The 27,865-nt window shown below is 44.3% G+C and overlaps 1 protein-coding gene across 1 annotated transcript in view; it reads right to left on the bottom strand.

Moving 5' to 3' along the window:
• Nucleotides 1-27,865, bottom strand: part of PPM1J (protein phosphatase, Mg2+/Mn2+ dependent 1J) — a 113,551-nt gene that overhangs the window by 66,561 nt on the left and 19,125 nt on the right. Inside the window, exons 2-3 of the mRNA XM_056558300.1 lie at nt 18,768-18,906; nt 14,668-14,982 (exon numbers count right to left, since the gene is read on the bottom strand). Of these exons, the coding sequence (XP_056414275.1) occupies nt 14,668-14,982; nt 18,768-18,906 (454 nt within the window). The remainder of the gene's footprint in view (nt 1-14,667; nt 14,983-18,767; nt 18,907-27,865) is intronic.

Below are 27,865 nucleotides of genomic sequence, written 5' to 3' on the forward strand. Positions count from 1 at the left end.
CTATCAGATAGAAGAGAGCACAGAGGAGCACTATCAGACATTAGAGAGCACAGAGGAGTCCTATCAGACAGGACAGAGCACAGAGGAGTCCTATCAGACAGGACAGAGCACAGAGGAGTCCTATCAGACAGGAGAGAGCACATAGGAGTGCTATCAGACAGGAGAGACCACAGATGAGTACTATCAGATAGAAGAGAGCACAGAGGAGCACTATCAGACATTAGAGAGCACAGAGGAGTCCTATCAGACAGGACAGAGCACAGAGGAGTCCTATCAGACAGGACAGAGCACAGAGGAGTCCTATCAGACAGGACAGAGCACAGAGGAGTCCTATCAGACAGGAGAGAGTACAGTGGAGTGCTATCAGACAGGAGAGACCACAGAGGAGTGCTATCAGGCAGGAGAGAGTACAGAGGAGTACTATCAGACAGGAGAGAGTACAGTGGAGTGCTATCAGACAGGAGAGAGCACAGAGGAGTACTATCAGACAGGAGAGCGCAGGGAGGAGAGCTAGCCCACCCTCACTTACTGGACTTTGTCCATGCCTACTTCAGCTTGGACAAAGCCATGATTTTAGAAGCCATTTCTATAAAAAGAAAACATTTTTTCTCATGAAGCATATTAGAAAGGTCAATGTTTTGCCAAGATGTACAACATATAAAACATTTTTGTATCTGACAGTGCCCATTTAATATTTGATTTAATAGTGATTTTAATGCCTTTTTTTTTTTATTCTTTCTCCAGCCACTATTATTTATATTATTGCACAATGATCTTGCCTGTCAGTGTTGCAATATTTAGTGTTTTTTTTATTTATTTTTATTTTAAGTTAGTGGAGGAGACTAAGACCCAGATTTATCAGTCTAAGGACAAAAACTAATAGCAAACAAGTTTGAGTTGCATAGCAACCAATCACAGCTTAGTTTTCATATCTTAACGAGCTCTGGTAAAATCAAAGCTGAGCTGTGATTGGTTGTGGGCAAGTCACACAGATTTGATATATCTAGGCCTATATGTATTTAAAAGGTGCCACTGTACAATAGCCCTACGTGGCACCATATTAGGGAGGTGTCCTACCCTAAGAACAAAGCTACTAGTTGAAGACCAGTGTACTATGGCATTCAATGGAACACAGCACCATTTGAAATTAAAGGCAGTATGGGCCCATATATTTTCTTTTCTTCAGATATGTCTTTTACAGAGCTGTAATCCACATGTGTATAGGGCCTTAGGGTATACAGATATACCAAGACCTTGTGGACAGCACTGATGATAAGGATAACAATCTAAAAAATATTGTATGTAAATATAAAGTGAAATATCAAGGTAAATTTATAAACATTTGGCTTTCCTATGAGTTAATAATAAAGATTTCATACAATCAGTTCTATTCTTAAAAGGGTTATCCAAAAATATAAAAAAACAAAGCTAATTTCTTCCTCAGGTTGTGTGTGGTATTACAACTTTTCCCTATTCACTTCAATGAAATGGAGCTGCAATATCACACACAACCTAAAGTACAGGTGTGGTGCTGTTTTCGAAAGAAATAAGCTCTATTTTTCTAATACTGAGTAACCCTTTTAAGGCTTGTAATAGATGTAAATATATTTATTAATGTGAATATGTACTCTACACATATAATAGGGGTATGCGGCTTCACTATTTATTTTAATTGTATTTCAGCTGTATGTCTTAAATTTCTCAAGAGACTGATCTCTGTTCCTATTTCTGTTCCGTCACTCCTTAAAAATAGAATGGCTGCAAATTACAGAGTGTTGTGACATGCCATTAGGGACAATTTAACCTCCTGTCCGTGTCCTCAATCCTGACGGCTAGGCAGTTACAGATAAGGATGGTACCTAGTTGTCCCCCAGCACCGGATACCAAGATAAACAATGTGCCACTGTTGCCTTATCAGCTAGTGCAGAATGATATCATGGCTGAGCCAGTTGATAACTACATGACAGAATATGTGTTTCCAGGTCAGAAAACAACAATGCAGTGCCGTGGAGATGACAGCAATGGACACATGTCTATCTATATAAACCTAATGCCAGTCAAATACATCATACCACATTAGGCTGGAGTCAGCTCCTTGAAGTAAAAGGAGTTACTGTGATAAAAAAAAAATAGTGCGGCTCCCTTTAGATATTGGTGGAGGTCTAAACAAACCAGACATCGGTATGCTCACCTGCCAATTTCCTTGCCTATTTGTTATAAACCGGAAGTTCATTTTTATAACACTAGGGCAGAAGAAGAAGAGTGTTGGAGGCTATACTGCAGCACATAGACCATATGGCATTGCATAAAGGAGGAATTCTAAGTAATATCTCAAGCGATCAAGTATGCCACTATTTCTTTTCAGTTAAAATTTTACATAATAAACTCTGTGTTTCCATATGATTCAGGCTAAGCTTGTCAGTTCAGCCTTACAGTACTTCAGACTAGCAGAAAAGGCCCCACTGCCCATCATTATATACCTACACCAACTAAGGGCCTTATTACCGAACAGACCAATCCTTGTGTGATAGAGACAGTGATCAGCTGACGAACTAGCAAACACTTGTTTGTCAGCTGCTTGGGTTGTTTTGACCTGTTAAAACATCATTGGCCGTTACTCCTGAATCTCTGTATCATATGGACTGTTTTTTTCAGAAATCTTTTGCTCCATATTTGTCCTTTTTGTTTAAGTTCTAAAACAGCATATCGAACTATTCACGTGTTCTGGGCGTGCCTAAAATATACATTTTATTAGATAATTTAAAAGCATCTAAACTAAATGTGCCTGTGTAACCAACACCAAGTAATAACACAAAAATGTACAATGATATGCAAATATTGTGGTATATATACAAGTGGCACAAGTAGGATCTGCTGGGCTTTGCCAGCCCCATCGTGCCAGTATACAAGAATATAACCACAAATTAACCGCTGACGCGTTTCTACCACTCATTCAAGTGACTTCATCAGGGAGGTATAAATATTGGTTTAGTATCGCAATAGGTATGGCTTATCAAATAACCACAAACATTTGTAGTTCTGGCCAATGGCTATTTCACTGCATTTTATTAGATGTAGACTTTCAATACTTATACACAATATTATATGTTTCAATTAGGCCTGTTGTGAAGGGAAAAGACTATCCCTAAGATTCCTGTAGGGAAAAAAATCACATCATTAGGATAGCCTAGAAAGGAAGCTCTGTCCCTAGATGAACAGTTCAATGTAAATTGCGCCACTGAATCCACCTGAAATATAAAAACAGGCACAAAGAGACCCGTTCCGTGTGCATCCTGAAAGGGAAAGCGGACTGTATAGTCACAAGTCCCTATGTTACTCACAGTTTTCCTATGACCAGGATGGGTACAATGCATAACCTGCTGTGGTGCAGGGAGCTGGAGATTTCTAGCTCTGCTCGCTTAACACAGAGAGGTCTGATGCGCATATCAGAGGGAGCGTACACCAGTTCGGGTTACCAGCTATGCGCATGTCACGATAAACAACTGACTATTGTGGCACTGATTACAATAAACATTCTGGTTTGTAGCAGTCTTGTTTGAAATGCATGTATGACTGTTAAAGTTTGGCAATAAGATGCATGTGAGTATGCAGATGTCTTATTATGGAAATAACTGGACTAAAGCCTGGGGGGGGGGGGCGGCTAAAATGGGCGGTCCCACACAGGAACCTATTTCAGAGCTATCAGCCCTGAACTAAAAAATGGTGACCACTGTCACATGAGATAATTGTATATTGTTGGGCATATCTAAATTACAGTCACATATTAATATCCAAAAATATCCAGGGGAGAATCCGCTCAGGAACAGGGATTCTCCAAACCCATATAAACTCAGGGTGTGGGATGGTGGGAGGGGAGGGGGGACAGGACAGCAGGGCTTATTTCTAAGCGGTTTACAGTCCCATCTTGCATGTGGGAATGAGGGATCCTCTTATCAGAATAGAAATTAGTCCAGGCACATCGGAGATATATCTTAATAGATGAAATGATAGATAATAAGGATTAAAAAGATTATGATGGTATAGAAACAGATACACCAACAAATATATGAGTGGGCACAGTGGGATCGTCTATTGCAGGGTAACCCTACTGGGTGACATGACAGGGACAGGGTAGATAGCGAGGCCCTATGGCACTCTGTGCTATCCCTATATTATCCTAGGTATAGATCCCTAAAGCCTAGGAGGGGGTGCCCTAAAATGGGCGGTCCTGCACAGGAACCTCCTATTTCAGAGCTATCAGCCCTGAACTAAAAAATGGTGACCACTGACTCCTTTAGGGCCAGCCACAGCCATCCCTACCTACCTAAGAGGCCACCAAGACATCCCGCAGCACCCATTCATAAAAAGCACCCAAAATTAAGCTGCTTGTTTAGTCCCCGTGGGGAGACTGTATCTAAAAGGTAGATCCAGCGACATTCTCTTTGTAGTAAGAATTTGTCCAAATTCCCACCCCTCTGTGAAAGTGTGACCCTGTCAATCCCCTCAAACTGAATGGATGACAAATTGCCACTATGCTGTTGATTAATATGTGTCGCTATTGGGGTGTCTCTCTGGTTTCTCATGTCTCCTATGTGCTCTAGGACTCTTCTCTTCAATTCTCTAATTGTTTTCCCAACATACATGAGGGGACAAGAACAAAAAGCAACATATATGACCGATTTGGATGAACAGTTGATGAACTGTCTAATGGAAATTGGGCATTGTTATAATGGTACTATGTCGCTTTTTGTAATGTACTGATACGACAATGACCACATTTAAAGCATCCAACAGTATCCAGTTTTGTGCTGTGCTATTATCTGGTTGGAGATGGCTCCGGACCAACAGGTCCCCAATGCTCCTGCACCGTCTGAATGTAATTTGGGGCTGAGGCTAATTATCTCCCGAAGGTACGGGTCCATTCTTAAAAATATCCCAATGTTGGGAAATAATTTCCCGTACCTGTATGAACATTCTATCATAAGTTCTTATGATATGTGCTTGGGGACTGGCTGCTGTTGTTTTTGGAAGGAGTAGATCATTTTTTGGTGTGGTGGATGCTACAGTATATGGTATGCCTGTGATAGTAAAAAATCTGGGTAACCCATACTTCTAAATCTCTGCCTAATGACCCCTGCCTCCCTCCTGAAATCTTGTGGCAACAAACAGTTCCTCCTGAGGCGGAGATATTGCCCCTTAGGGATCCCCTTTTCAGGGGGCCCAGGTGGCAACTCTCCCACCTCAGGAGTCTGTTCTGTCTGTTCTCTTTCATCACAAAATAGGTGCGTTGCCTACGCACCTATTATAGGTGCGTACGCAAAGTAGCTGGGGGCACATGGGGACCCCATGGCGGTCCCCCTGAGCTGGTGGAAAATGTGACCATTGAATTAAAAGTAATTTTTAGTTAAGACAAAATTAAGTAGTTGTAGTACAAATGTATTGTGTTCCTGAAAACAATTACCCCTCATCTTGAGATAGTACACTACTGCCTGAGGGCCAACTAAATGGCGTATTGATGAGTATAGAGCCTCCACATCAATACTTGCGAGAATGGTACCTTCACTCATGGAGATCCCCTCAATTAGTTAGAGTAGGTCCATTGTGTCTCGCAAATAGGACGGGATTGTGAACACAAATTGTCTTAAAATTTTGCCTATATAAATGCCCACATTCTGTGCTATGCCACCTATGCCGAAGACGATAGGCCGACCTTTCAAAGGCACCAGGCCTTTATGTATCTTTGGCATAGCACAGAATGTGGGAATTGTTGGTGAGACAGGCTTCAAGAACTCAAACTCTTTGCAGTCAATCGATTTTCTTTCCAGAGCATTATTAAAAATAGATGTTAGTTCTAGGGTATATAAGGGTAGGGTCCCCCGGAAGTATTTCATATGTCTCGTGGTCATCTAACAGTTTTTTTTCCCATCCGTGTATATTTCAACCTGTCCATGAAGACAATATTTCCCCCCCTTATCTGAGGATTTAATAATAAGTTGTTTGCTATTTTGTAATTGTCTGAGTGCCTGTCTCTCATGCAATGTAAGGTTATCTGTATCACCCGTGTGGGAGGTGGGGAACAGTTTGAAATCCCTAAGCACTAGCTCTGTAAACACATCTATGCATGATGAATCTCCTACAGGTGGAACGCTTTTACTGGTTGGTCTTAAATCAGTAAATGGACCCTGGCCTTTGGGATTCTTGTTTTCATCCAATTGTGTTACTAGATCCCTAGTGGCAGCAAGTTCTTCTGCAGAAAGGCCCAGTTCCTGACGTTCTCATCTATTTCGTAGCTTAAAGAACTTGTGCCACCTAAGCTTGCAAGCAAATAAGTTTATGTCTTTTGTCCATTTAAACTGATCATTGTTGACAGTAGGGATGAAAGATAAGCCTTTTAGGAGAACAGATCTCTGTGCATCTGATAGTGTAACACTGGATATATTAATAATGTGTGTTTCCTCAGTCTTGTCTATCGTTTCTGTTGATTGTTTGGCATACGTGGTGGAAACCGTAGCTGATATGGGTCTCTCTGACTCCCATCTAAAAAAGGAGAGGGATATGATGAAGAGGGCATATCACATGATGATGCTTGATTGTTACTTGCACCTAGGTATTTTCCTCTCCCTCTTTATCTACAGTTTCTATCCGTACCTCTGTTACCGCCCCTCTTGTTGCCAATTGACCTACCTTACAATAGTTTAGTGTCTGACGAGGACACTTTTGTTTCAGTCTCTCTAGGGACTGAATTTTTTTCTAATACAGTGTAAACACGGTTCTCCTTAAAATTCGCAAGGTCCCTAGCAAACTGAGTGTGTTTACGAAGCTTCAGTTGGTATTGGAATTTCTCAATTTGACTTTGTAGTTGAGTTTCCTTGTTGGGGAACTCAGGGTCACTTTTAAAACATAACACAACATCTTTTTTTTCCTGTAATGTGGTAAGTACCATATCTTAGTTTTTCTTTTCCTCCTCTAGGAGGATTTCCATAAATTTGGTGGAAAAATTTGTGGTTTCTGCCTCCCACTTCACAAGAACTGTATGTTCTTAGTCTAGTTGAGGGTAGTATAGGGACCCTCAATCCCCGGGGTATGATACATTGTCTTATATAATTTTCAAAGCTTTGGACCTCCCAAAAAGAAGTTGCATACTGTTTGGAGTATTGAGCGAGTTCCTTGAACGCTGATTGCATAGAAGGAGTGTACTTCGGTTGAGTAAATGTATTTTTGATTTCTAATGCTGGGTAATACATACGCCTAAGCGTGGTTGGACGCGGGACCTTTACATATGCTGTGCCTATTTGTTGAGTTCTAAAACAGCCCAAAATACTCTGCGTGGAAGTAGCCTAAGGACAGGGTCACACAGTATTTCAGAGCGAGCTGTGGCCCGGGTAGCTCGGAGTGTCCGCTCATAGTGGCAGATTTCCTGCGGTAGAAGTCCATTGCTACAAGCGGACACAAAGAACTACCTGGCAGCAGTCGGGAGCTCGCTCTGCAGTCCCTCTGTGACTGCCCTTGGTGCATCCGCAGCGTGAAATACACTGTGGATACACCCCATGTTACCCTGCCCTTAAGGTATATAAAGTAATAACTTGCTCCCTTAAACTTTTACATTGTGCATGTCACGATGCCGGCTGGCAGGTAGTGGATCCTCTGTGCCAGAGAGGGATTGGCGTGGACCGTGCTAGAGGATCGGTTCTAAGTCACTACTGGTTTTCACCAGAGCCCGCCGCAAAGCGGGATGGTCTTGCTGCGGCGGTAGTGACCAGGTCGTATCCCCTAGCAACGGCTCAACCTCTCTGGCTGCTGAAGATAGGCGCGGTACAAGGGAGTAGACAGAAGCAAGGTCGGACGTAGCAGAAGGTCGGGGCAGGCAGCAAGGATCGTAGTCAGGGGCAACGGCAGAAGGTCTGGAATCACAGGCAAGGAACACACAAGGAACGCTTTCACTGGCACTAGGGCAACAAGATCCGGCGAGGGAGTGAAGGGGAAGTGAGGTGATATAGGGAAGTGCACAGGTGTAAACACTAATTGGAACCACTGCACCAATCAGCGGTGCAGTGGCCCTTTAAATCGCAAAGACCCGGCGCGCGCGCGCCCTAGGGAGCGGGGCCGCGCGCGCCGGGACAGAACTGACGGGGAGCGAGTAAGGTACGGGAGCCGGGGTGCGCATCGCGAGCGGGCGCTACCCGCATCGCGAATCGCATCCCGGCCGGAGGTGGTAACGCAGCGCCCCGGGTCCGTGGAACCGACCGGGGCGCTGCAGTGAGGGAAGTGTAGCGAGCGCTCCGGGGAGGAGCGGGGACCCGGAGCGCTCGGCGTAACAGTACCCCCCCCCTTGGGTCTCCCCCTCTTCTTGGAGCCTGAGAACCTGAGGATCAGACTTTTGTCCAGGATATTGTCCTCAGGTTCCCAGGACCTCTCTTCTGGACCACAACCCTCCCAATCCACTAAAAAAAAAGTTCTTCCCCTGACCTTTTTAGAGGCCAAAATCTCTTTGACAGAGAAGATGTCCGAGGAGCCGGAAACAGGAGTGGGAGGAACAGATTTAGGAGAAAAACGGTTGAGGACGAGAGGTTTAAGAAGAGAGACGTGAAAGGCATTAGGGATACGAAGAGAAGGAGGAAGAAGAAGTTTGTAAGAGACAGGATTAATTTGACACAAAACTTTAAAAGGACCAAGATAGCGTGGTCCCAACTTATAGCTCGGGACACGGAAACGGACATATTTAGCGGAGAGCCATACCTTGTCTCCAGGGGAAAAAATGGGAGGAGCTCTTCTTTTCTTATCTGCGAATCTCTTCATGCGAGAAGAAGCCTGTAAGAGAGAATTTTGGGTCTCTTTCCATATGGTGGAAAGATCACGAGAAATTTCATCCACAGCGGGCAGACCAGAGGGCAAGGGGGTAGGGAGGGGGGGAAGAGGGTGACGGCCGTACACCACAAAAAACGGAGATTTGGAGGAAGATTCAGAGATTCTGAAATTATACGAGAATTCGGCCCAAGGTAGAAGATCTGCCCAGTCATCCTGGCGGGAGGAAACAAAATGTCGTAAATAGTCACCCAAGATCTGGTTAATTCTCTCTACTTGTCCATTGGATTGAGGATGGTATGCAGAAGAAAAATTTAATTTAATCTTGAGTTGTTTACAGAGAGCCCTCCAGAATTTAGACACAAATTGGACGCCTCTATCCGAGACGATCTGTGTAGGCAACCCGTGAAGACGAAAAATGTGTACAAAAAATTGTTTAGCCAACTGAGGCGCAGAAGGAAGACCAGGAAGAGGGATGAAATGTGCCATTTTGGAGAATCGATCAACGACCACCCAAATAACAGTGTTGCCATGGGATGGGGGTAAGTCAGTAATAAAATCCATACCAATCAGAGACCAAGGTTGTTCGGGGACAGGTAGAGGATGAAGAAAACCAGCGGGCTTCTGGCGAGGAGTCTTATCCCGGGCACAGATAGTGCAGGCTCGCACAAAGTCCACCACATCAGTCTCTAGAGTCGGCCACCAATAGAAGCGAGAGATGAGTTGCACAGATTTCTTGATGCCCGCATGACCTGCGAGATGGGAGGAGTGACCCCATTTGAGGATCCCAAGGCGTTGGCGTGGAGAAACAAAGGTCTTTCCTGGAGGAGTTTGCCTGATGGAGGCTGGAGAAGTGGAAATCAGGCAGTCAGGAGGAATGATGTGTTGAGGAGAGAGTTCAATTTCAGAGGCATCTGAGGAACGAGAGAGAGCATCGGCCCTAATGTTTTTATCAGCAGGCCGAAAGTGAATTTCAAAATTAAATCGGGCAAAGAACAGAGACCACCTGGCCTGACGAGGATTCAGCCGTTGGGCAGACTGGAGGTAGGAGAGGTTCTTGTGATCGGTGTAAATAATAACTGGAAATCTTGATCCCTCCAGCAGATGCCTCCATTCCTCAAGTGCTAATTTAATGGCTAGAAGCTCTCGATCCCCGATGGAGTAGTTCCTCTCCGCCGGAGAGAAGGTCCTGGAAAAAAAACCACAAGTAACAGCATGCCCGGAAGAGTTTTTTTGTAGAAGGACAGCTCCAGCTCCCACTGAGGAGGCATCAACCTCCAATAGGAAGGGTTTAGATGGGTCAGGTCTGGAGAGCACGGGAGCCGAAGAAAAGGCAGACTTGAGTCGTTTAAAGGCGTCTTCCGCTTGAGGAGGCCAAGACTTGGGATCGGCATTTTTTTTTGTTAAAGCCACAATAGGAGCCACAATGGTAGAAAAATGTGGAATAAATTGCCTGTAATAATTGGCGAACCCCAAAAAACGTTGGATGGCACGGAGTCCGGAGGGGCGTGGCCAATCTAAGACGGCAGAGAGTTTATCTGGGTCCATTTGTAGTCCCTGGCCAGAGACCAAGTATCCTAGAAAAGGAAGAGATTGGCATTCAAACAGACATTTCTCTATTTTGGCATAGAGTTGATTATCACGAAGTCTCTGAAGAACCATACGGACATGCTGGCGGTGTTCTTCAAGATTGGCAGAAAAAATCAGGATATCGTCCAGATATACAACAACACAGGAGTATAGTAGATCACGAAAAATTTCATTAACAAAGTCTTGGAAGACGGCAGGGGCGTTGCATAGACCAAAGGGCATGACCAGATACTCAAAGTGTCCATCTCTGGTGTTAAATGCCGTTTTCCATTCATCCCCCTCTCTGATGCGGATGAGATTATAAGCACCTCTTAAGTCCAGTTTGGTAAAAATATGGGCACCTTGGAGACGATCAAAGAGTTCAGAGATGAGGGGTAGGGGGTAGCGGTTCTTAACCGTGATTTTATTAAGACCGCGGTAGTCAATGCAAGGACGTAGAGAGCCATCTTTTTTGGACACAAAGAAAAATCCGGCTCCGGCAGGAGAGGAGGATTTACGGATAAAGCCCTTTTTTAAATTTTCTTGGACGTATTCAGACATGGCAAGAGTCTCTGGGACGGACAGAGGATAGATTCTGCCCCGGGGTGGAGTAGTGCCCGGGAGGAGGTCAATGGGACAATCATAAGGCCTGTGAGGAGGTAGAGTCTCAGCTTGTTTTTTGCAAAAAACGTCCGCAAAGTCCATATAGGCCTTAGGGAGACCGGTTACATGAGGAAGCACAGGGACACGGCAAGGTTTACTGGGAACCGGTTTTAAGCAGTCCTTGGAACAAGAGGGCCCCCAACTCTTGATCTCCCCAGTGGACCAATCCAGGATTGGGGAATGGAGTTGAAGCCAGGGAAGTCCAAGAAGGATTTCAGAAGTGCAATTGGGGAGGACCAACAGTTCAATCCTCTCGTGATGAGATCCGATGCACATTAGAAGGGGCTCCGTGCGGAAACGTATAGTACAGTCCAATCTTTCATTGTTTACACAATTGATGTAGAGGGGTCTGGCGAGACTGGTCACCGGGATGTTGAACCTGTTGACGAGAGAGGCTAAGATGAAATTTCCTGCAGATCCAGAGTCCAAGAAGGCCACAGCAGAGAAGGAGAAGGCAGAGGCAGACATCCGCACAGGCACAGTAAGACGTGGAGAAGCAGAGTAGACATCAAGGACTGTCTCACCTTTGTGCGGAGTCAGCGGACGTCTTTCCAGGCGGGGAGGACGGATAGGACAATCCTTCAGGAAGTGTTCGGTACTAGCACAGTACAGGCAGAGATTCTCCATGCGGCGTCGTGTCCTCTCTTGGGGTGTCAGGCGAGACCGGTCGACCTGCATAGCCTCCACGGCGGGAGGCACAGGAACAGATTGCAGGGGACCAGAGGAGAGAGGAGCCGGGGAGAAGAAACGCCTCGTGCGAACAGAGTCCATATCCTGGCGGAGCTCCTGACGCCGTTCGGAAAAACGCATGTCAATGCGAGTGGCAAGATGGATGAGTTCATGTAGGTTAGCAGGGATTTCTCGTGCGGCCAGAACATCTTTAATGTTGCTGGATAGGCCTTTTTTAAAGGTCGCGCAGAGTGCCTCATTATTCCAGGATAATTCTGAAGCAAGGGTACGGAACTGTACGGCATACTCGCCAACGGAAGAATTACCCTGGACCAGGTTCAACAGGGCAGTCTCAGCAGAAGAGGCTCGGGCAGGTTCCTCAAAGACACTTCGAATTTCCGAGAAGAAGGAGTGTACAGAGGCAGTGACGGGGTCATTGCGGTCCCAGAGCGGTGTGGCCCAAGCCAGGGCTTTTCCAGACAGCAGGCTGACTACGAAAGCCACCTTAGACCTTTCAGTGGGGAACTGGTCCGACATCATCTCCAAGTGTAATGAACATTGGGAAAGAAAGCCACGGCAAAACTTAGAGTCCCCATCAAATTTATCCGGCAAGGATAGTCGTATTCCAGAAGCGGCCACTCGCTGCGGAGGAGGTACAGGAGCTGGCGGAGGAGATGATTGCTGGAGCTGTGGTAGTAACTGTTGTAGCATAACAGTCAGTTGAGACAGCTGTTGGCCTTGTTGCGCAATCTGTTGTGACTGCTGGGCGACCACCGTGGTGAGGTCAGCGACAACTGGCAGAGGAACTTCAGCGGGATCCATGGCCGGATCTACTGTCACGATGCCGGCTGGCAGGTAGTGGATCCTCTGTGCCAGAGAGGGATTGGCGTGGACCGTGCTAGAGGATCGGTTCTAAGTCACTACTGGTTTTCACCAGAGCCCGCCGCAAAGCGGGATGGTCTTGCTGCGGCGGTAGTGACCAGGTCGTATCCCCTAGCAACGGCTCAACCTCTCTGGCTGCTGAAGATAGGCGCGGTACAAGGGAGTAGACAGAAGCAAGGTCGGACGTAGCAGAAGGTCGGGGCAGGCAGCAAGGATCGTAGTCAGGGGCAACGGCAGAAGGTCTGGAATCACAGGCAAGGAACACACAAGGAACGCTTTCACTGGCACTAGGGCAACAAGATCCGGCGAGGGAGTGAAGGGGAAGTGAGGTGATATAGGGAAGTGCACAGGTGTAAACACTAATTGGAACCACTGCACCAATCAGCGGTGCAGTGGCCCTTTAAATCGCAAAGACCCGGCGCGCGCGCGCCCTAGGGAGCGGGGCCGCGCGCGCCGGGACAGAACTGACGGGGAGCGAGTAAGGTACGGGAGCCGGGGTGCGCATCGCGAGCGGGCGCTACCCGCATCGCGAATCGCATCCCGGCCGGAGGTGGTAACGCAGCGCCCCGGGTCCGTGGAACCGACCGGGGCGCTGCAGTGAGGGAAGTGTAGCGAGCGCTCCGGGGAGGAGCGGGGACCCGGAGCGCTCGGCGTAACAGTGCATCTCACTCTTCAGTGAAACTCTTTATTACTATATAGCTTTGACATGGAGATCATCTCTTTGCTGAATATCTGCATGCAGAAAAATATATGTATGTGTTACCAAGCCTTTATGAACTTTGAAACAGGGTTGCTATTACAAGATTGGTCCCGATTAGGTGGCAGTTGGCCAGGTAGGTCAGAATGCCCCAATGCCAAGTACTGATGAACAGGCAGGAGGAGCAAGCTGATGCTGTAGTAGGTAGTAGAGCAGTACAACAGAGTAGCAGAGCTGAAATGGTGTTGTAGCAGCATTGAGTGTTTAGCACAGCAGAGCTAAGAAACACAGATGCAGCCAGGTGGTGCAGGCTTGGTGAGAGCATAGGTAAGACAACTTCAGGGGCAACTTCAGGAACAAGGCACAGGTCAGGAACACGGATTAGCAAGACAGAATTCAGACAACTTTGCTAGTAGTAAACTACACAATTGCTCAGACATCAGGAGATGGTTGCAGCAAACTTTTATCTATATGGTGCCTGACAGGGATTGGTGATGGAAACTTAGTGAAGTGCGCCCTGATTAAGTTGCAGCCAGTGCTTTTGCCAGAGCAAGAACTGCAACAGTGGTAGAAACAGCAGGAGGGAGTCCAGAAGAGGAAGTTCAGGGCCTAAAATGAAGACGTGGTGCAAAGAATGAAGCTAAGCACCGGTGACTGCCAGGACAAACAGTATGCCAGCGGATGCCAATAGCCGGCGTTACAACCTGACAAGGTTCCAGAAGAGGATGATTGCTGGTTTACGCCTGGTAGTGGATGCTGTTATTTATGTTTCTGGGTCAAGGTTAACCGTTTGATCACATATTACTATGCTAGGGCCGGCAACACATCTACAGACAGAAAGCGCTCTGATCAAAAGACAAGCCCTTCACACAGAGTGTCCCTAAACTTACTTTCAATTAGTTTAGTGTTCTTTGGCTAAAATTTGACACTGTGCTTTTCTGTCCCTCATGTCATGCTTTGATTTTTTTGACCACAGCTACCTTTGTCTGCAGATTATTCTTTATACTGAGACATGATCAAGGAAACATTTGACCTCGAGGCAACCATAAACTCAGCAACTCGGGTCATAGATAAACCTACCAGGCACGCACCAGCAATCTCTCCCCCTTAGAACTTTGTAATGTCTTACATATCAAGCCCCTAAAACAAAAAAAACATAACATTTTTAGAATAACACAAGTTCTAAGTTTATCAACAACGATATAAGCTACGTGACTGACAATAAAAGGGGGCATTACCAGTCATAGCTGGGTGTTAGGAAAAGTTAAACTTTACTATGTAAAAATTGTGGTGTTCTAGTTATTTTGTCTAACCACTAAACATGTTTTATTGGCTAAGGGTTTATAAACATGCCTTTGGCCCTATACTGTGTATTATTTACTTACCATTTTTTTAAAAGCATTTTCCAGTGCACCAATAACAAGACTCTCAGGAAACACTTGTTTTTCTAGATGGAAGCGAATTGCTGTGTCCATAGTTGGATTAGATATCTCATGAGTGTCTGAAATATTTTCAGTCCTAGTTGTGTTCTCAGGATCCAGACACAGAGGAGCGGCTGTAGTCTGCTGCAGGATATGTTCAAGGTCTCTTAGCTGATCGCGTATTTGAAGGTGAAGGAGTCTTGATGCAGTCAATGCACACCCATATCCTGCATGGCCATCAAAGAGTCCCCAATAATAGAAACTGACTTTATCACTGACCTGGAATATTTAAAAGGAAAAAGAAAATAATAATTCACTACAAGTTCCCCCTGATAATATATAACACATCATACACAGAAGAAATTCAGTTCAATAATGCTGTACTTCTAGAGGCCCAATATACATGATAACCACTACATCAAAATGGACTGGTTACTTAAAGGGGTACTCCGTCCCTAAACATCTTATCCCCTATCCAAAGGTGGGACCTCCGCGGTTTCCCTGCTGCACCCGGGGTTCGTTTAGCGCGTTGGGTGCAGCGCCGGAGGCTCGTGACATCATGGCCGCGCCCCACTCGTGTCGTCATGGCCACGCCCTCAATGCAAGTCTATGGGAGGGGGTGTGACCGTGACATCAGGAGCCTTCGCTCCATATTGCCAGTCATCCCACGGAGCAAAGTTCACTCTGTGTACCGGATGTCTGGGGTGCCGCAGCCGAGATCACGGGGTCCTCAGTCGCAGGACCCCCGCGATCAGACATCTTATCTCCTATCCTTTGCATAGAGGATAAGATGTCTAGGGGCGGTATACCCCTTTAATTGTGACTACTGAATTGGAACAGGGTGGCTGTCCACCAACCATCCACTACTCCATCCATCTGCACCATCCAGGGTTGCACAGTACTGATCAGTGAACAGGACTGTTTGAAAATTAGTCTTCATGTATCTTTCTGCCCAATGCAGCCATTTCTGCTTGTGAGCATTGGTTAGTGGTGAGCGAATAAAAGGTTTATGCACAGTTGCAAGACTCTGGAGGGCTCTACACCTTGATGTCCGCGGAACTCCAGAGGCACCAGCGGCTTCAAATATCTGTTTGCTGCTATGTAAAGATATTTTAGCAGCTGCTCTCTTGATCCAAAGCATGCATCTGGAAGAAATCTTCTTCAATGTGCTCTGATTCAGCCACGAATCTCTTAATAGTACAATGATCACGCTTAGGTTTTCGTGAAATATCTAATGTTTTCATACCTCGTCCAAGGCATTGAACTATTTCCCTCTTTTTGGCATCAGAGAGATCCTTTTTCTTCCCCATATTGCTTGAAAATGGTGCTCTGCTTAACAAGGTGGAACACCCACCTTTAGTAGTGTTACACACTGCGCTCTGTCCTCAAGCACCGGCTGTGAGCACAGTGCCCCCAACCGCCGGCGGGGCCGGGATTCAAATCGCGGGACGCGCCTGCATGCGAATTCCGGCCCATCACTCACCTCGTCCCGCTCCTGCAGCTTTCTCTATCTCTCAGCTTCGGCAAGCGAATCCCCGTCCCCTAGGGCCAGAGCTTTGAAATTTAAAGGGCCAGTATGCCCATAATTAGTAAACGCACCTGACAGCACATTATAAGTTGTTGCACCTCCCATACCCCCCTGCCGGATCTTAAGGGCCTATTGCCTGAGAGAAAGCATTCCCTATTGCCTGTTTTGCCATACCTGTGTATCCAGACCTTCCTGCAAAATTTTTTGACTACGAACCTTTGCCGCTTGCCTTGACCTTCTGCTACGTTGACTACGCTACAGCCTCCTCCTTCGGTACCTCGCCCTGCCCAGTTACCTGTGTGGTCATGCCGTGTCGGGGGTAGCGACCTGGGTGTCGCCTGCCACAGCAAGCCCATCCTGCCTTGCGGCGGGCTCTGGTGAAGACCAGCGACACCTTAGACTTCGCTCCCCGATACGGTCCGAGTCATTAGCCACAAAGGTAGAGGATCCACATCCAGTTTCGTTACAAGTAGTTTTTCCTTAACCTCCCTGGCGGTATGATTCTTTCTGGAAATTTGTACCAAAAGCGGTACAATTTTTTGCATTGAATTTCACATCTCCCCCCCGCCCATTTCACATCTCCCCCGTCACATTCCCCCTCCCTTGTCACATTCCCCCCCCTTATCACATCCCCCCCTTGTCACATTCTCCCCCCTTCATGTCACATTCCCCTCCCCCCCTTGTCACATTCCCCCCTCTGTCACATTCCCCCCTCTTGTCACATTCCCCCCTCTTGTCACATTCCCCCCTCTTGTCACATTCCCCCCTCTGTCACATTCCCCCCTCTGTCACATTCCCCCCTCTGTCACATTCCCCCCTCTGTCACATTCCCCCCTCTGTCACATTCTTCCCTCTGTCACATTCCCCCCTCTGTCACATTCCCCCCTCTGTCACATTCCCCCCTCTGTCATATTCCCCCCTCTATCACATTCCCCCCCCTGTCACATTCCCCCCCCTGTCACATTCCCCCCCCTGTCACATCCCCCCTGTCACATTCCCCCCCCTGTCACATTCCCCCCCTGTCACATTCCCCCCTCTGTCACATTCCCCACTCTGTCACATTCCCCCCTCCCGCACATTCCCCCCTCTGTCACATTCCCCCCTCTGTCACATTCATCCCCCCTTCTCACCTTGTCCTGCAGCAGGATACACTGGGTTTGCCGGCAGATTTCAAACCTAGTGTATTTGCTGCAGAACAAGTCCTTTCCCCTTCAGCCAATCACAGGCTTTACACCACTGCAGCCTGTGATTGGCTGAAAAGGGAAAGGTCCTGCAAGATGAATAAAGAAGAGAGCAGGGACCGGAACGCACGGAGGGGAACTGCATCTGCAGGGACCGGGACTAGGTGAGCAGAAGTTTTTTTTATTTTACTCCTTTTTCCTTTTACACTTAGCTCAGTGTTTTTCTAACAGGGTGCCTCCAGCTGTTGTGAAACTACAACTCCCAGCATGCCCGGACAGCCTTTGGCTGTTCGGGCATGCTGAGAGTTGTAGTTTTGCAACAGCTGGAGGCCCCCTGGTAGGGAAACACTGACTTTTAGTATTTTTCTTTATCTGCTCTGGCCGGCCCCCGCCACGGGAGCCGACCCGAGCAGAAAATCGCATGTTTTCCCGGGGGCCGCATCGCTATATCGCATTGCTTTTGCGATATATCATGCAGGCCGGCAACTCTGCAATTCTACCCCAAGCGTGACTCGGGGTTACCGATCCTGGCAGGGAAAATTCACCCCGAGTCACGCTCGGGATTACCGCTCAGGAGGTTAAATTGGGCTCACCTGGAAATCTAATAATCACAGGTGTACGAGATTGTTTTCAGTGATCAAAAGAGCCCTGAGACACAATGCCATCCATGAGTTAAGCTTTAAAACTAAATATTTAATCTTTGTGACCCTCAAATAGAATTTGCATAATAATTTGGAACAGGGTGTATATGTGTGTGTGTATATATATATATACATATATATTGGGACATTTAGGAAACAATGAGATGTATTTACAGCATGCTGCCTTGTGCCGAACCATGCAAAAGGCAGAGGAGCAGACACAGGTAATAAATAGTAGGTGCTGCAACATTGCAACATCACTGCAATAGTCTGCTGTAAAAAATATGTTCTGCAACAGCTCTGGGCGAGGAATTGGCAGTAGTGCTGTGGGAGGAAAGTGGGAAGGGTGGAAGGAGTATGACAGATCTGAAGGAAAACAATGCATATATGCTTCTGCAGCATTTATATTTTTTGATGTCAGAATACCCCTTTAATAGTGGTAGAGAGAGAGACTCTATTGTTATTTGTTACATTTGAGATAAAAATGACACTGTCAGATCTTAGAATATTACCAAGGCAATATAATAAATGAGTACCATAATGTGGGATCTATTTTTTATTTTGCGTTTCTACTGTCCTACTGAACATTTTTTTTGGCCACAGGGAAATCCTATAATATTAGAATGGCTGGTAGGAACCATATTACATCATAATGAAATTTGTCATTAAGGAAAAGTGAATAATTTTAAAGTTTTCCTTTCTTGGATGACTTACTTTGTGAATAGTTTGTACTTCTGTGTTTAAATTCATGTCGCTGAGTAAGCCGTCATGTTTCTCGTCTTTATCTTCAGCAACCACAAATTTACAACACACATTATCCTCATTGTGATGACTTTTTCCAGCATTGATCACTCTGCAATAAAAATGCAGACAATATTAAATATTGGAAATTTGCTAGTAATACTCATGGGCAACATGTTTTATATTGTTTTATTGCTAAAATCATATGTACACGGATATAAAAATGTTAACAAACTGGGCTCATGCAATATGTAATATTATCACGAATAAAACAAACCTTTTAAAGGAAGTCTGTAAGGAGATTTATGCTGCCTTCATATCCTCCCTTTTTACTAGCAACTTTTTTAGAGCTCTTATCTCGGAACATCTTATAGGTCTTAATCGTGATGCCCTGCCTTCGTGCACTGGCAACTGTCTACTAACTGGACCGGAGCTATAGGTTTGCAACATCTAGTTACTTGCTGCAATAAAGTCTTCAGATTAATGTCCATCAATAAGACTTGTGTAGCACTATCCTGGCAGCATAGTCTTGTTGGGGGGGGGGGCAATGCAACTTATGTCTCTTTGCCTCCTGCTCTCAACTCATATCAGCTAAGGGGCAGTGCCCAGCGCTTTTACGGGCTCTGGGGCACATGGCCTGACGAGTGCCTGGAACGTTCCAGAAATTAGGCCCTGTTCTCCCATTGCTTTCTATGGAAAGCACTGCTCTACAGCTTGGTCACTAGATGGCACTGTGTTGTAACTTGTGTAAACTCTGCCGCACTTGTATGCAAATGTGAGTGGTGACTGTGTTGTAACACTTTGAATGTCAACCTGTATAACTGAGCTAGGAAGCAAATACACATAAATCACATAGTACATATTATATGTATATATGTCGTTTGTAGGGCGTGGTCAAAGGTGATGAAATCACTCCAGGGGTGGGGCTACAGCTCAGAGACAAAATAAAGCCAAGACTTTGGAGACATCAGATAATGATGCGTTGTCTTGGAAGAGAGGAAGGTGCCGGGGAGCTGGGGGACAACACCACATTGAAAATGAAATAATCACACAACTTACTGTCAGGGCTGAATTATGCAAAAAAAAATAAAAAATGCAGTAAAATTTGTGATAACACTATATTGATAAGTTTTATATCTTGGAGTGAATTTTCTAATACCGGATGACTCCTTTAATATTCAGGAAAGCTAAAGTTGTATTACATTCTGCACTTTATAGTAATATTAAAGGGGCACTCTATGGAGCCATTATGTAGGCACTTAATGGACACCTTACTTGAGTACCTTACAGAAGTATGTGTGTACTATAAAACAGTGTTATTTGGCACTATATCACAAATTTATTAGAGCACTCTGACAACCTATATTCGTAATACATCTAAATAATACATGAAAAGGTGAAAATATCCAGTAAAATGTATGTGTTTTTCTGATTAAATTTATTTGTAAAAAAAAAAAAAAACTATTTCTACTATTTTTATGGTTGAAGTCTATTATGGATTTAGGTGGAAAACACCTGTTTAGTTTTCATTTTGATCCGTTCATTTTGATCCTTAAAAAAACAGAAGTCAAACATAAACAGACCTTTACGGTAACTCTCACATCTTTAAACATACTGTGTAAGAATATGTGATTCACTAGTAGAAACAACAAGAAAACAGTAAATAGGGGTGTTAACTTCATAGAAAGGAAAACCACTGTAGATGTTAGAATTAGAATATAAGAGTGTAGATCAGCGTCATCAATAGACAAAGCTTACATATTACTACACATTTAGTTCTGCTTTACCATCTCAGACAACATGTCATTATTTTGGATACAATTAAAGAAGTCCTCCAGGATCTAAAAACGTATCCCCTATCCTGAGGATAGTGATGTGTCAGGTTGCGGGAGTCCGACGGCTTGGATCCCCTGCAATCTCCTGGATAGTCCTCACAAAGGGTGTGTGTCAACTACAACATGAAGCGGGGGCTGTCACGCCCCCTTAATACAACGCTATGGGAGAGCTGCATTCGGCAATCTCCGGCTCTGCCACAGCGATGCATTGAGGGGGCATGTTGGTGGCCACTTTGTGTGGATGTCGAGACCCCCTTTCTAAGGACTGCCAGGTCCCACCCATCAGACTGTTTGCCTGACTCCATGGGGGATTTTCAAATACGTTTATTGTAAGTATACAGCAGCCTGATTTTTCAGCAAAGGTATGCCTAAGAAAGGCACGTAAAGCCTTACTATATTGTGTATACAGCTTCACAAACCTATTATATGTGACAGAAGAGTTGGGGCCTCATTCTTAAAATTGCAGAGGGCCACAGGGGTCGAGTCCCCACAAGCAGATAGTTATCCTGTTTACTGTGGATAAGGGTTACTTTGTAAGTTGGAAAAACTCTTTAAAGAAGAGTGCAGTATAACCATAAGGGCCAGGCCTTTTTCCATAACTCTTCCAACAAAATGCTTAGATAAGGGTAGCTTTGCAAGTTGGAAAAACCCATTCAAATGCAACCTATCAGCTCAGTATCTATTTACCCTGTTTTCGCTCATCTCTGGAGGGTATACTCTAGGCCCCCCTGGGAACCGTAATATTCTATGACACTCCTCTGTCAATTGACAACAATCATTGCAGCTACCATAAAGCACACACCCTGCTGAACTGCCTTTAAAAAAAAGTATCGCATAACAATTTAGAACAATAGCAACATCTTATTTATCATCTATTAATGAAACGTATATCAAATACTCCCGAATGTATATTATTTTTAGGTTATAATCAATTCCACTTATTTTGTAAGTGGAATTTAAATTCATATCAGATGGCTGTGTATACATGTCCTTGAACATGTTCACTAGAATACTATATCTTTGAACCATTTTAAAAAGAGAAGCAACTTTGCAATGGATTTTCGAAGCTGCAGTCTGGCGGCAGGGGCTGAGGAGAGGAACCATCTCTAACCACAGTGTCTGCCGAGGAGGGCAAATAACATAAAACCCCATCGTCTGGGTTTTCTTACTATGTCACCATTTGTTTTACTCAGTCTTGCATACAATGTCCCCCATATAGTATTAAAACATACACACATATAGACAAAACGTCGGGTTTTCTGCTTGAGAGATTCTGACTGCTGAAGCCTGACTAGAATCCTCAAAACTAAGACACTTTTCAAGAATGTCACTAAAACCAGACGTTTCACACAGAGCACAGCACACCCACTGGAAATACAGGTCTATGGGGACGATAACAACATTAACATAGAATTCACCAAACTTGTAATATAGGTATGACTATTTCAAATATTTAACCATTTAGACGCCACAGTCAATGGCTATCCTGGTATCTACACATACAGTCACCTGACTTGTCCAGCATCTGAATACCATAAAATGAAGGTGTAAGGAGTAAAGGATATAACCCATACATAATTTATATACATCCGAACGGTATGACTGGGGTACCCCAGTTTCACGCCACACACTCAGCACCCTCACAGCTTGAATGTGCATGTACCAAACAATTTGCTACACTTGATTCCATTTACCATCACAGACTGTTTAATACGTGTTTATCACAAGAACTTATTGGACAAAGGACATAATACAACAAGGTTGGAATGCTGCTGGACCATGGACATAAACTGTTCTTGGGAGACATTGTATTGAAAGCTGTGCCAATCGGAATGTGTATAGTTACTTTTGACTTAAAATGTAGAAAACAAAGACAGGCGGGGAAGGCAAAAACATATAACTTTAAAAAGGCAAACTTCCCTGGGCTGAGAGCTGCACTACAGGACATAGGCTGGGGGGAGGTGTTCTCAAATACTGATACAGAAGGTAAATGGGACATCTTTAAATCAACTCTAAATAACTATACAGCTAAATATATACCAAAGGGGAACAAATATAAACGATTAAAATTAAATCCTACATGGCTGACAAATGATGTTAAAAGAGCAATAAACAACAAAAAAAATAGCCTTCAAAAAATACAAATCTGATGGGTCAGCTATAACATTTAAACAGTACAAGGAGCTTAATAAAATCTGTAAAAATGTAATAAAAACAGCAAAAATTCAAAATGAGAGACAGGTGGCCAAAGAAAGCAAAACTAATCCTAAATATTTTTTTAGATATATAAATGCAAAAAAACCAAGGACAGAGCATGTAGGACCCGTTAATAATGATAATGGGGAGGTTGTCACAGGCGATATAGAGAAAGCGGAGCTACTGAATGGGTTCTTTAGTTCTGTATATACTAGGGAAGAAGGAGGAGCTGACATTGGACAGGTCAGTGCTGGTAACACCATGTAATGTACTGAACTGGCTTAATGTAGAGATGGTACAAGGTAAGTTAAGTAATTTAAATGTAAGCAAATCTCCAGGGCCAGATGGATTGCACCCAAGAGTTCTTAGAGAGGTAAGTTCAGTAATATCTGTACCCCAGTTCATGATATTTAGAGATTCACTGGTGTCTGGTATTGTGCCAAGGGACTGGCGCAAGGCGAATGTAGTGCCAATCTTCAAAAAGGGCTCTAGGTCTTCCCCAGGAAACTATAGACCGGTAAGTCTAACGTGCAATGTGGGTAAATTGTTTGAAGGACTTATAAGGGATTACATACAGGAATACATAGGGGATAATTGTATTATAAATGATAACCAGCATGGGTTTACTAAGGATAGAAGTTGTCAAACCAATCTAATTTGCTTTTATGAAGAGGTGAGTAGAAGCCTTGACAGAGGAATGGCTGTGGATATAGTGTTTCTGGATTTTGCTAAAGTGTTTGATACTGTCCCTCATAGACGTCTGACAGGTAAGTTAAGGCCTTTGGGTTTGGAAATTTTAGTTTGTAACTGGATTGAACACTGGCTCATGGATCGTACCCAGAGAGTGGTGGTCAATGATTCGTACTCTGATTGGTCCCCGGTTATTAGTGGTGTACCCCAAGGTTCTGTACTGGGACCGCTGTTGTTTAATTTATTTATCAATGATATAGAGGAGCTCCGTTTCTATCTTTGCAGATGACACCAAGCTTTGTAGCACGGTACAGTCTATAGAGGATGTGTATAGGTTACAAGATGACTTGGATAGACTAAGTGTCTGGGCATCCACTTGGCAAATGAGGTTCAATGTGGATAAATGTAAAGTTATGCATCTGGGTACTAATAACCTGCATGCATTGTATGTCTTAGGGGGGGATTAAACTGGCAGAGTCATTGATAGAGAAGGATCTGGGTGTACTTGTAGATCACAGACTACAGAATAGCATGCAATGTCAGGCTGCTGCTTCCAAGGCCGGCAGGATATTGTCATGTATAAAAAGAGGCATGGACTCGAGGGACAGGGACATAATACTCCCCCTTTATAAAGCATTGGTACGGCCTGACCTGGAATATGCTGTTCAGTTTTGGACACCAGTCCATAAAAGGGACACTGTGGAGCTGGAGAGGGTGCAGAGACGCACGACTAAACTAATATGGGGCATGGAACATCTTAGCTATGAGGAGCGATTAAAGGAGTTACAATTGTTTAGTCTTGAGAAGAGACGTCTAAGGGGGATATGATAAATGTATATAAGTATATTAATGGCCCATACAAAAAATATGGAGAAAAACTGTTCCAGGTTAAACCCCCCTCAAAGGACGAGGGGGCACTCCCTCCGTCTGGAGAAGAAAAAGTTTAGTCTCAAGGGGCGACACACCTTCTTTACCATGAGAACTGTGAACTTATGGAACAGTCTACCTCAGGAACTGGTCACTGCAGAAAAAATTAACAGCTTTAAAACAGGATTAGATACATTCCTGGAACAAAATAACATTAATGCTTATGAAGAAATATAAAATCCCATCCCTTCCCCAATATCGGGACACACCCCTACCCTTCAATTCCCTGGTTGAACTTGATGGACGTATGCCTTTTTTCAACCGTACTAACTATGTAACTGTGTAACTATATACCTATTGTTTAGAGATATTACAGCAGGTTTGTGCATAATTTTGCATGGGTCATACACATATAAATTGTTGGGAGACATGTACAAGACATATAGATTTCTACAGTATATATTGTACAGTATATATCTATACTTTGAAAGTGTTGAATTTAAGAATCTGTGGGTTGCATTGAATAATAAGTATCTAAGACACTGACTGAAATAAGCTTAGCTGCAAGGATCATGTGGTTTATTTGTGCACATGTGGTCTATTTGTATTTATATGCTTTGAACTTTTATATGCTATGACGTTTTATATGCATACCTACATACAGCTCTGGAAAAAGAAACCACTGCAAAATTATCAGTTTCTCTGGTTTTACTATTCACAGGTATGTGTTTGAGTAAAATTAACTTTTTTATTCAATAAACTACTGACAACATTACTCCCAAATTAAAAATTTAGAGTAATTATTTAAAAAAAACAACTGGTCAGAATAACAAAAAAAATAAAGATGCCTTGTTTTCAGACCTCAAATAATGCAAAGATAACAATAACAAAATATTGATGTCTTAGCTCAGGAAGATTTCAGAAATGAATATTTGGTGGAATAACCCTGATTTTAAATTCCAGCATTCATGCGTCTTTCCACCAGTCTGTCATATTGCTTTTGGGTGACTTTGTGTCACTCCTGGCACAAAAAATTCAAGTAGCGTTTGATGGCTTGTGACCATCCATCTTCCACTTGATGCAATAGTCATGACAGGGTTTTGATCTGGTTGTCCTCCATTTACACCATGTTTGACCTGGCTCTGTGGCATAGTGCATTGAGGAAACGGGTATTCTTCCAGGATAACTTGTACTTGGCTTGATTCATGTGTCTTCATAAAGATAAATCTTCATGATCCCAGCCTTGCTGAAGCTTCACCAGATCATTAACGATCATCCACCACATTTCACAATGGATGTGTAACATTGTGGCTTGTATGCCTTCGCACCCACTGTGAAATTTGGTGAAGAATCGGTGATGATCTGGGGATGCTTCACCAAGGCTGGAATCGGGCAGATTTGTCTTTGTAAAGTACGCATTAATCAAGCCAAGTACAAGTTAAAGCTCTGGCCATTTCAAAAAGGGGGACAGGCATTGGCAGCAGTAAAGGACCAATATCTGCTAGACTTCCTGCTTCATGTCAAATATTTTAATAATTGGGGTCTGAAATCTGAGACTCCCACTGGTCACTAGAATAAGTAAGGTTAAGCTCTCGCTGTGTCACGGTACTGGTGAATACTGCTGGAGACCAATGGCAGAGACTAGGCCAGAATGAAGGAGACTTGCACAGAGTAGCAGGAAGGTATGCAGAGATCCAGGTGAGGAATCAGGAGGAGACTTGATAATCACTCAGCAGGTAAACAAGGTTTGCAGGGTAAACCGCAAGTGGAGGAACAGACCCAAGAGCAAGTTCCAGGCTAGAGGACTGTACAAGCAGGAACACAGACACAATACTCAAGCACTGAGCAACAGGCCTGAGGGGTTTATATATCAGACAGGAAGTAATATGGCACCCAGCTGAGACACAATCCTCCATCTTGACTGAGGGAAAACTTGAGGGAAAACCAGTCCAAACTAAACAGACGTAGCAAGGCAATTCTTGACACCCTGTTTGTTCTAGCAGTCAGTGGGGGGTCTCGGCACTCAGGCACTGACTAATAAAAACTTTTGATAAGCCTCTATGACAAATGTGTTAGGTGCCTACCCCGTTATATGGGGGGAGATGATAAAAAGGTAACATGTGACGGTGGAATCATTGGATCCATGCATTACATGAACAGTCATTCATTTGATTGGTTACCATATAATGCTACAAATTTGCTGCTGAATAAATGTACATCTAGGAATGACTTTACCTGGCCACAATAGATGAATTGCCAAGGGTTAGGTACTATTCTGTCCAGCATGGTAGTAAAATATCAGAGGGAAAACCCTATTATTGTCATCGGGATCAATTCTGGCATTTTTCATGTTAGCTGATGTGCAGGACTTATTCAGAAGCCAGCTAGAAGAACATCTCTTGCAGCATTCTCCTACCAGCCTTTGAAACATTTCAGGCAAAAAAGGTGAAAAAGCCTGTTGACAGCTGATTCATTTTTGCATTAGTTTTTGCATCAGTTGGGAACATTTGTAGAACTAGAAAACCCTGATGCAATAGATATATGTAGCCCGACCTTGCGTTTGGCAGTGATCTGTGAGCTTAAAGTGAACCTGTCGACAACAAAAACTTTTTATATAATGTAGATAATACCATTATATGTATATTTGTATGTATGTATGTATGTTACTGGTATATATAGTTAGTATGGTTGAAAAAAGACATACGTCCATCAAGTCCAACCAGGGAATACACATTGGTAAAAAAAAAAAAAGGGTATATTTTTGTCCCTGTAGCTATTGCCTGTGTGTCTTCATGAGGAGTTCAAATACAGGAAGTGAGGGTAGACAAGCAGGACTCTGTGCACTAGGAAAAGCAGAACAATGGCCCTCATTTACAAAGACTGGAGTGTCGGTTAGTTTTTTTTTTTTTTCAGTGTACTCGTCTTTTTTTTCCTTGTGATTTACTAATCTGTCGCATGTGTCTTTTTTTTGTGTGTTGCACGATATTAAATTCTGTCGCACGGGAATAAAAAGCGTTGCACTGGAAAAATAAAAATGAAACTAAATAAATAAAGTAAAGTTACTCTGCACATGGATGTAACTTTACATTCATGATTGTTAAAGGAGTACTCCGGCGTGCACTTTTTCCCCATCTGGGCTGCAATATAAAAGAAAACACACTTTCTCTTACCCGCCAACAAGCCCCCGGAACTCCGGTACACTCCGGTACAGGTGTCCGGTCCCCGGGCTGTATTCTTCTTACTTCCTGTTAGCCCGGCACGTCACACGGAGCTTCAGCCTATCACCGGCCGCAGCGATGTCCCGCCTCGGCCGGTGATAGTCTGAAGCTCCGTGTGACGTGCCGGGCTAACAGGAAGTAAGAAGAATACAGCCCGGGGACCGGACACCTGTACCAGAGTGTACCGAAGCTCCGGGGGCTCGTTGGCAGGTAAGAGAAAGTGTGTTTTCTTTTATTTTGCAGCCCGGATGGGATAAAATGAAAA

The sequence above is a fragment of the Hyla sarda genome, chromosome 2 (assembly GCF_029499605.1).
Source record: "Hyla sarda isolate aHylSar1 chromosome 2, aHylSar1.hap1, whole genome shotgun sequence".
In the NCBI taxonomy this organism is placed as follows: Eukaryota; Metazoa; Chordata; class Amphibia; order Anura; family Hylidae; genus Hyla; species Hyla sarda.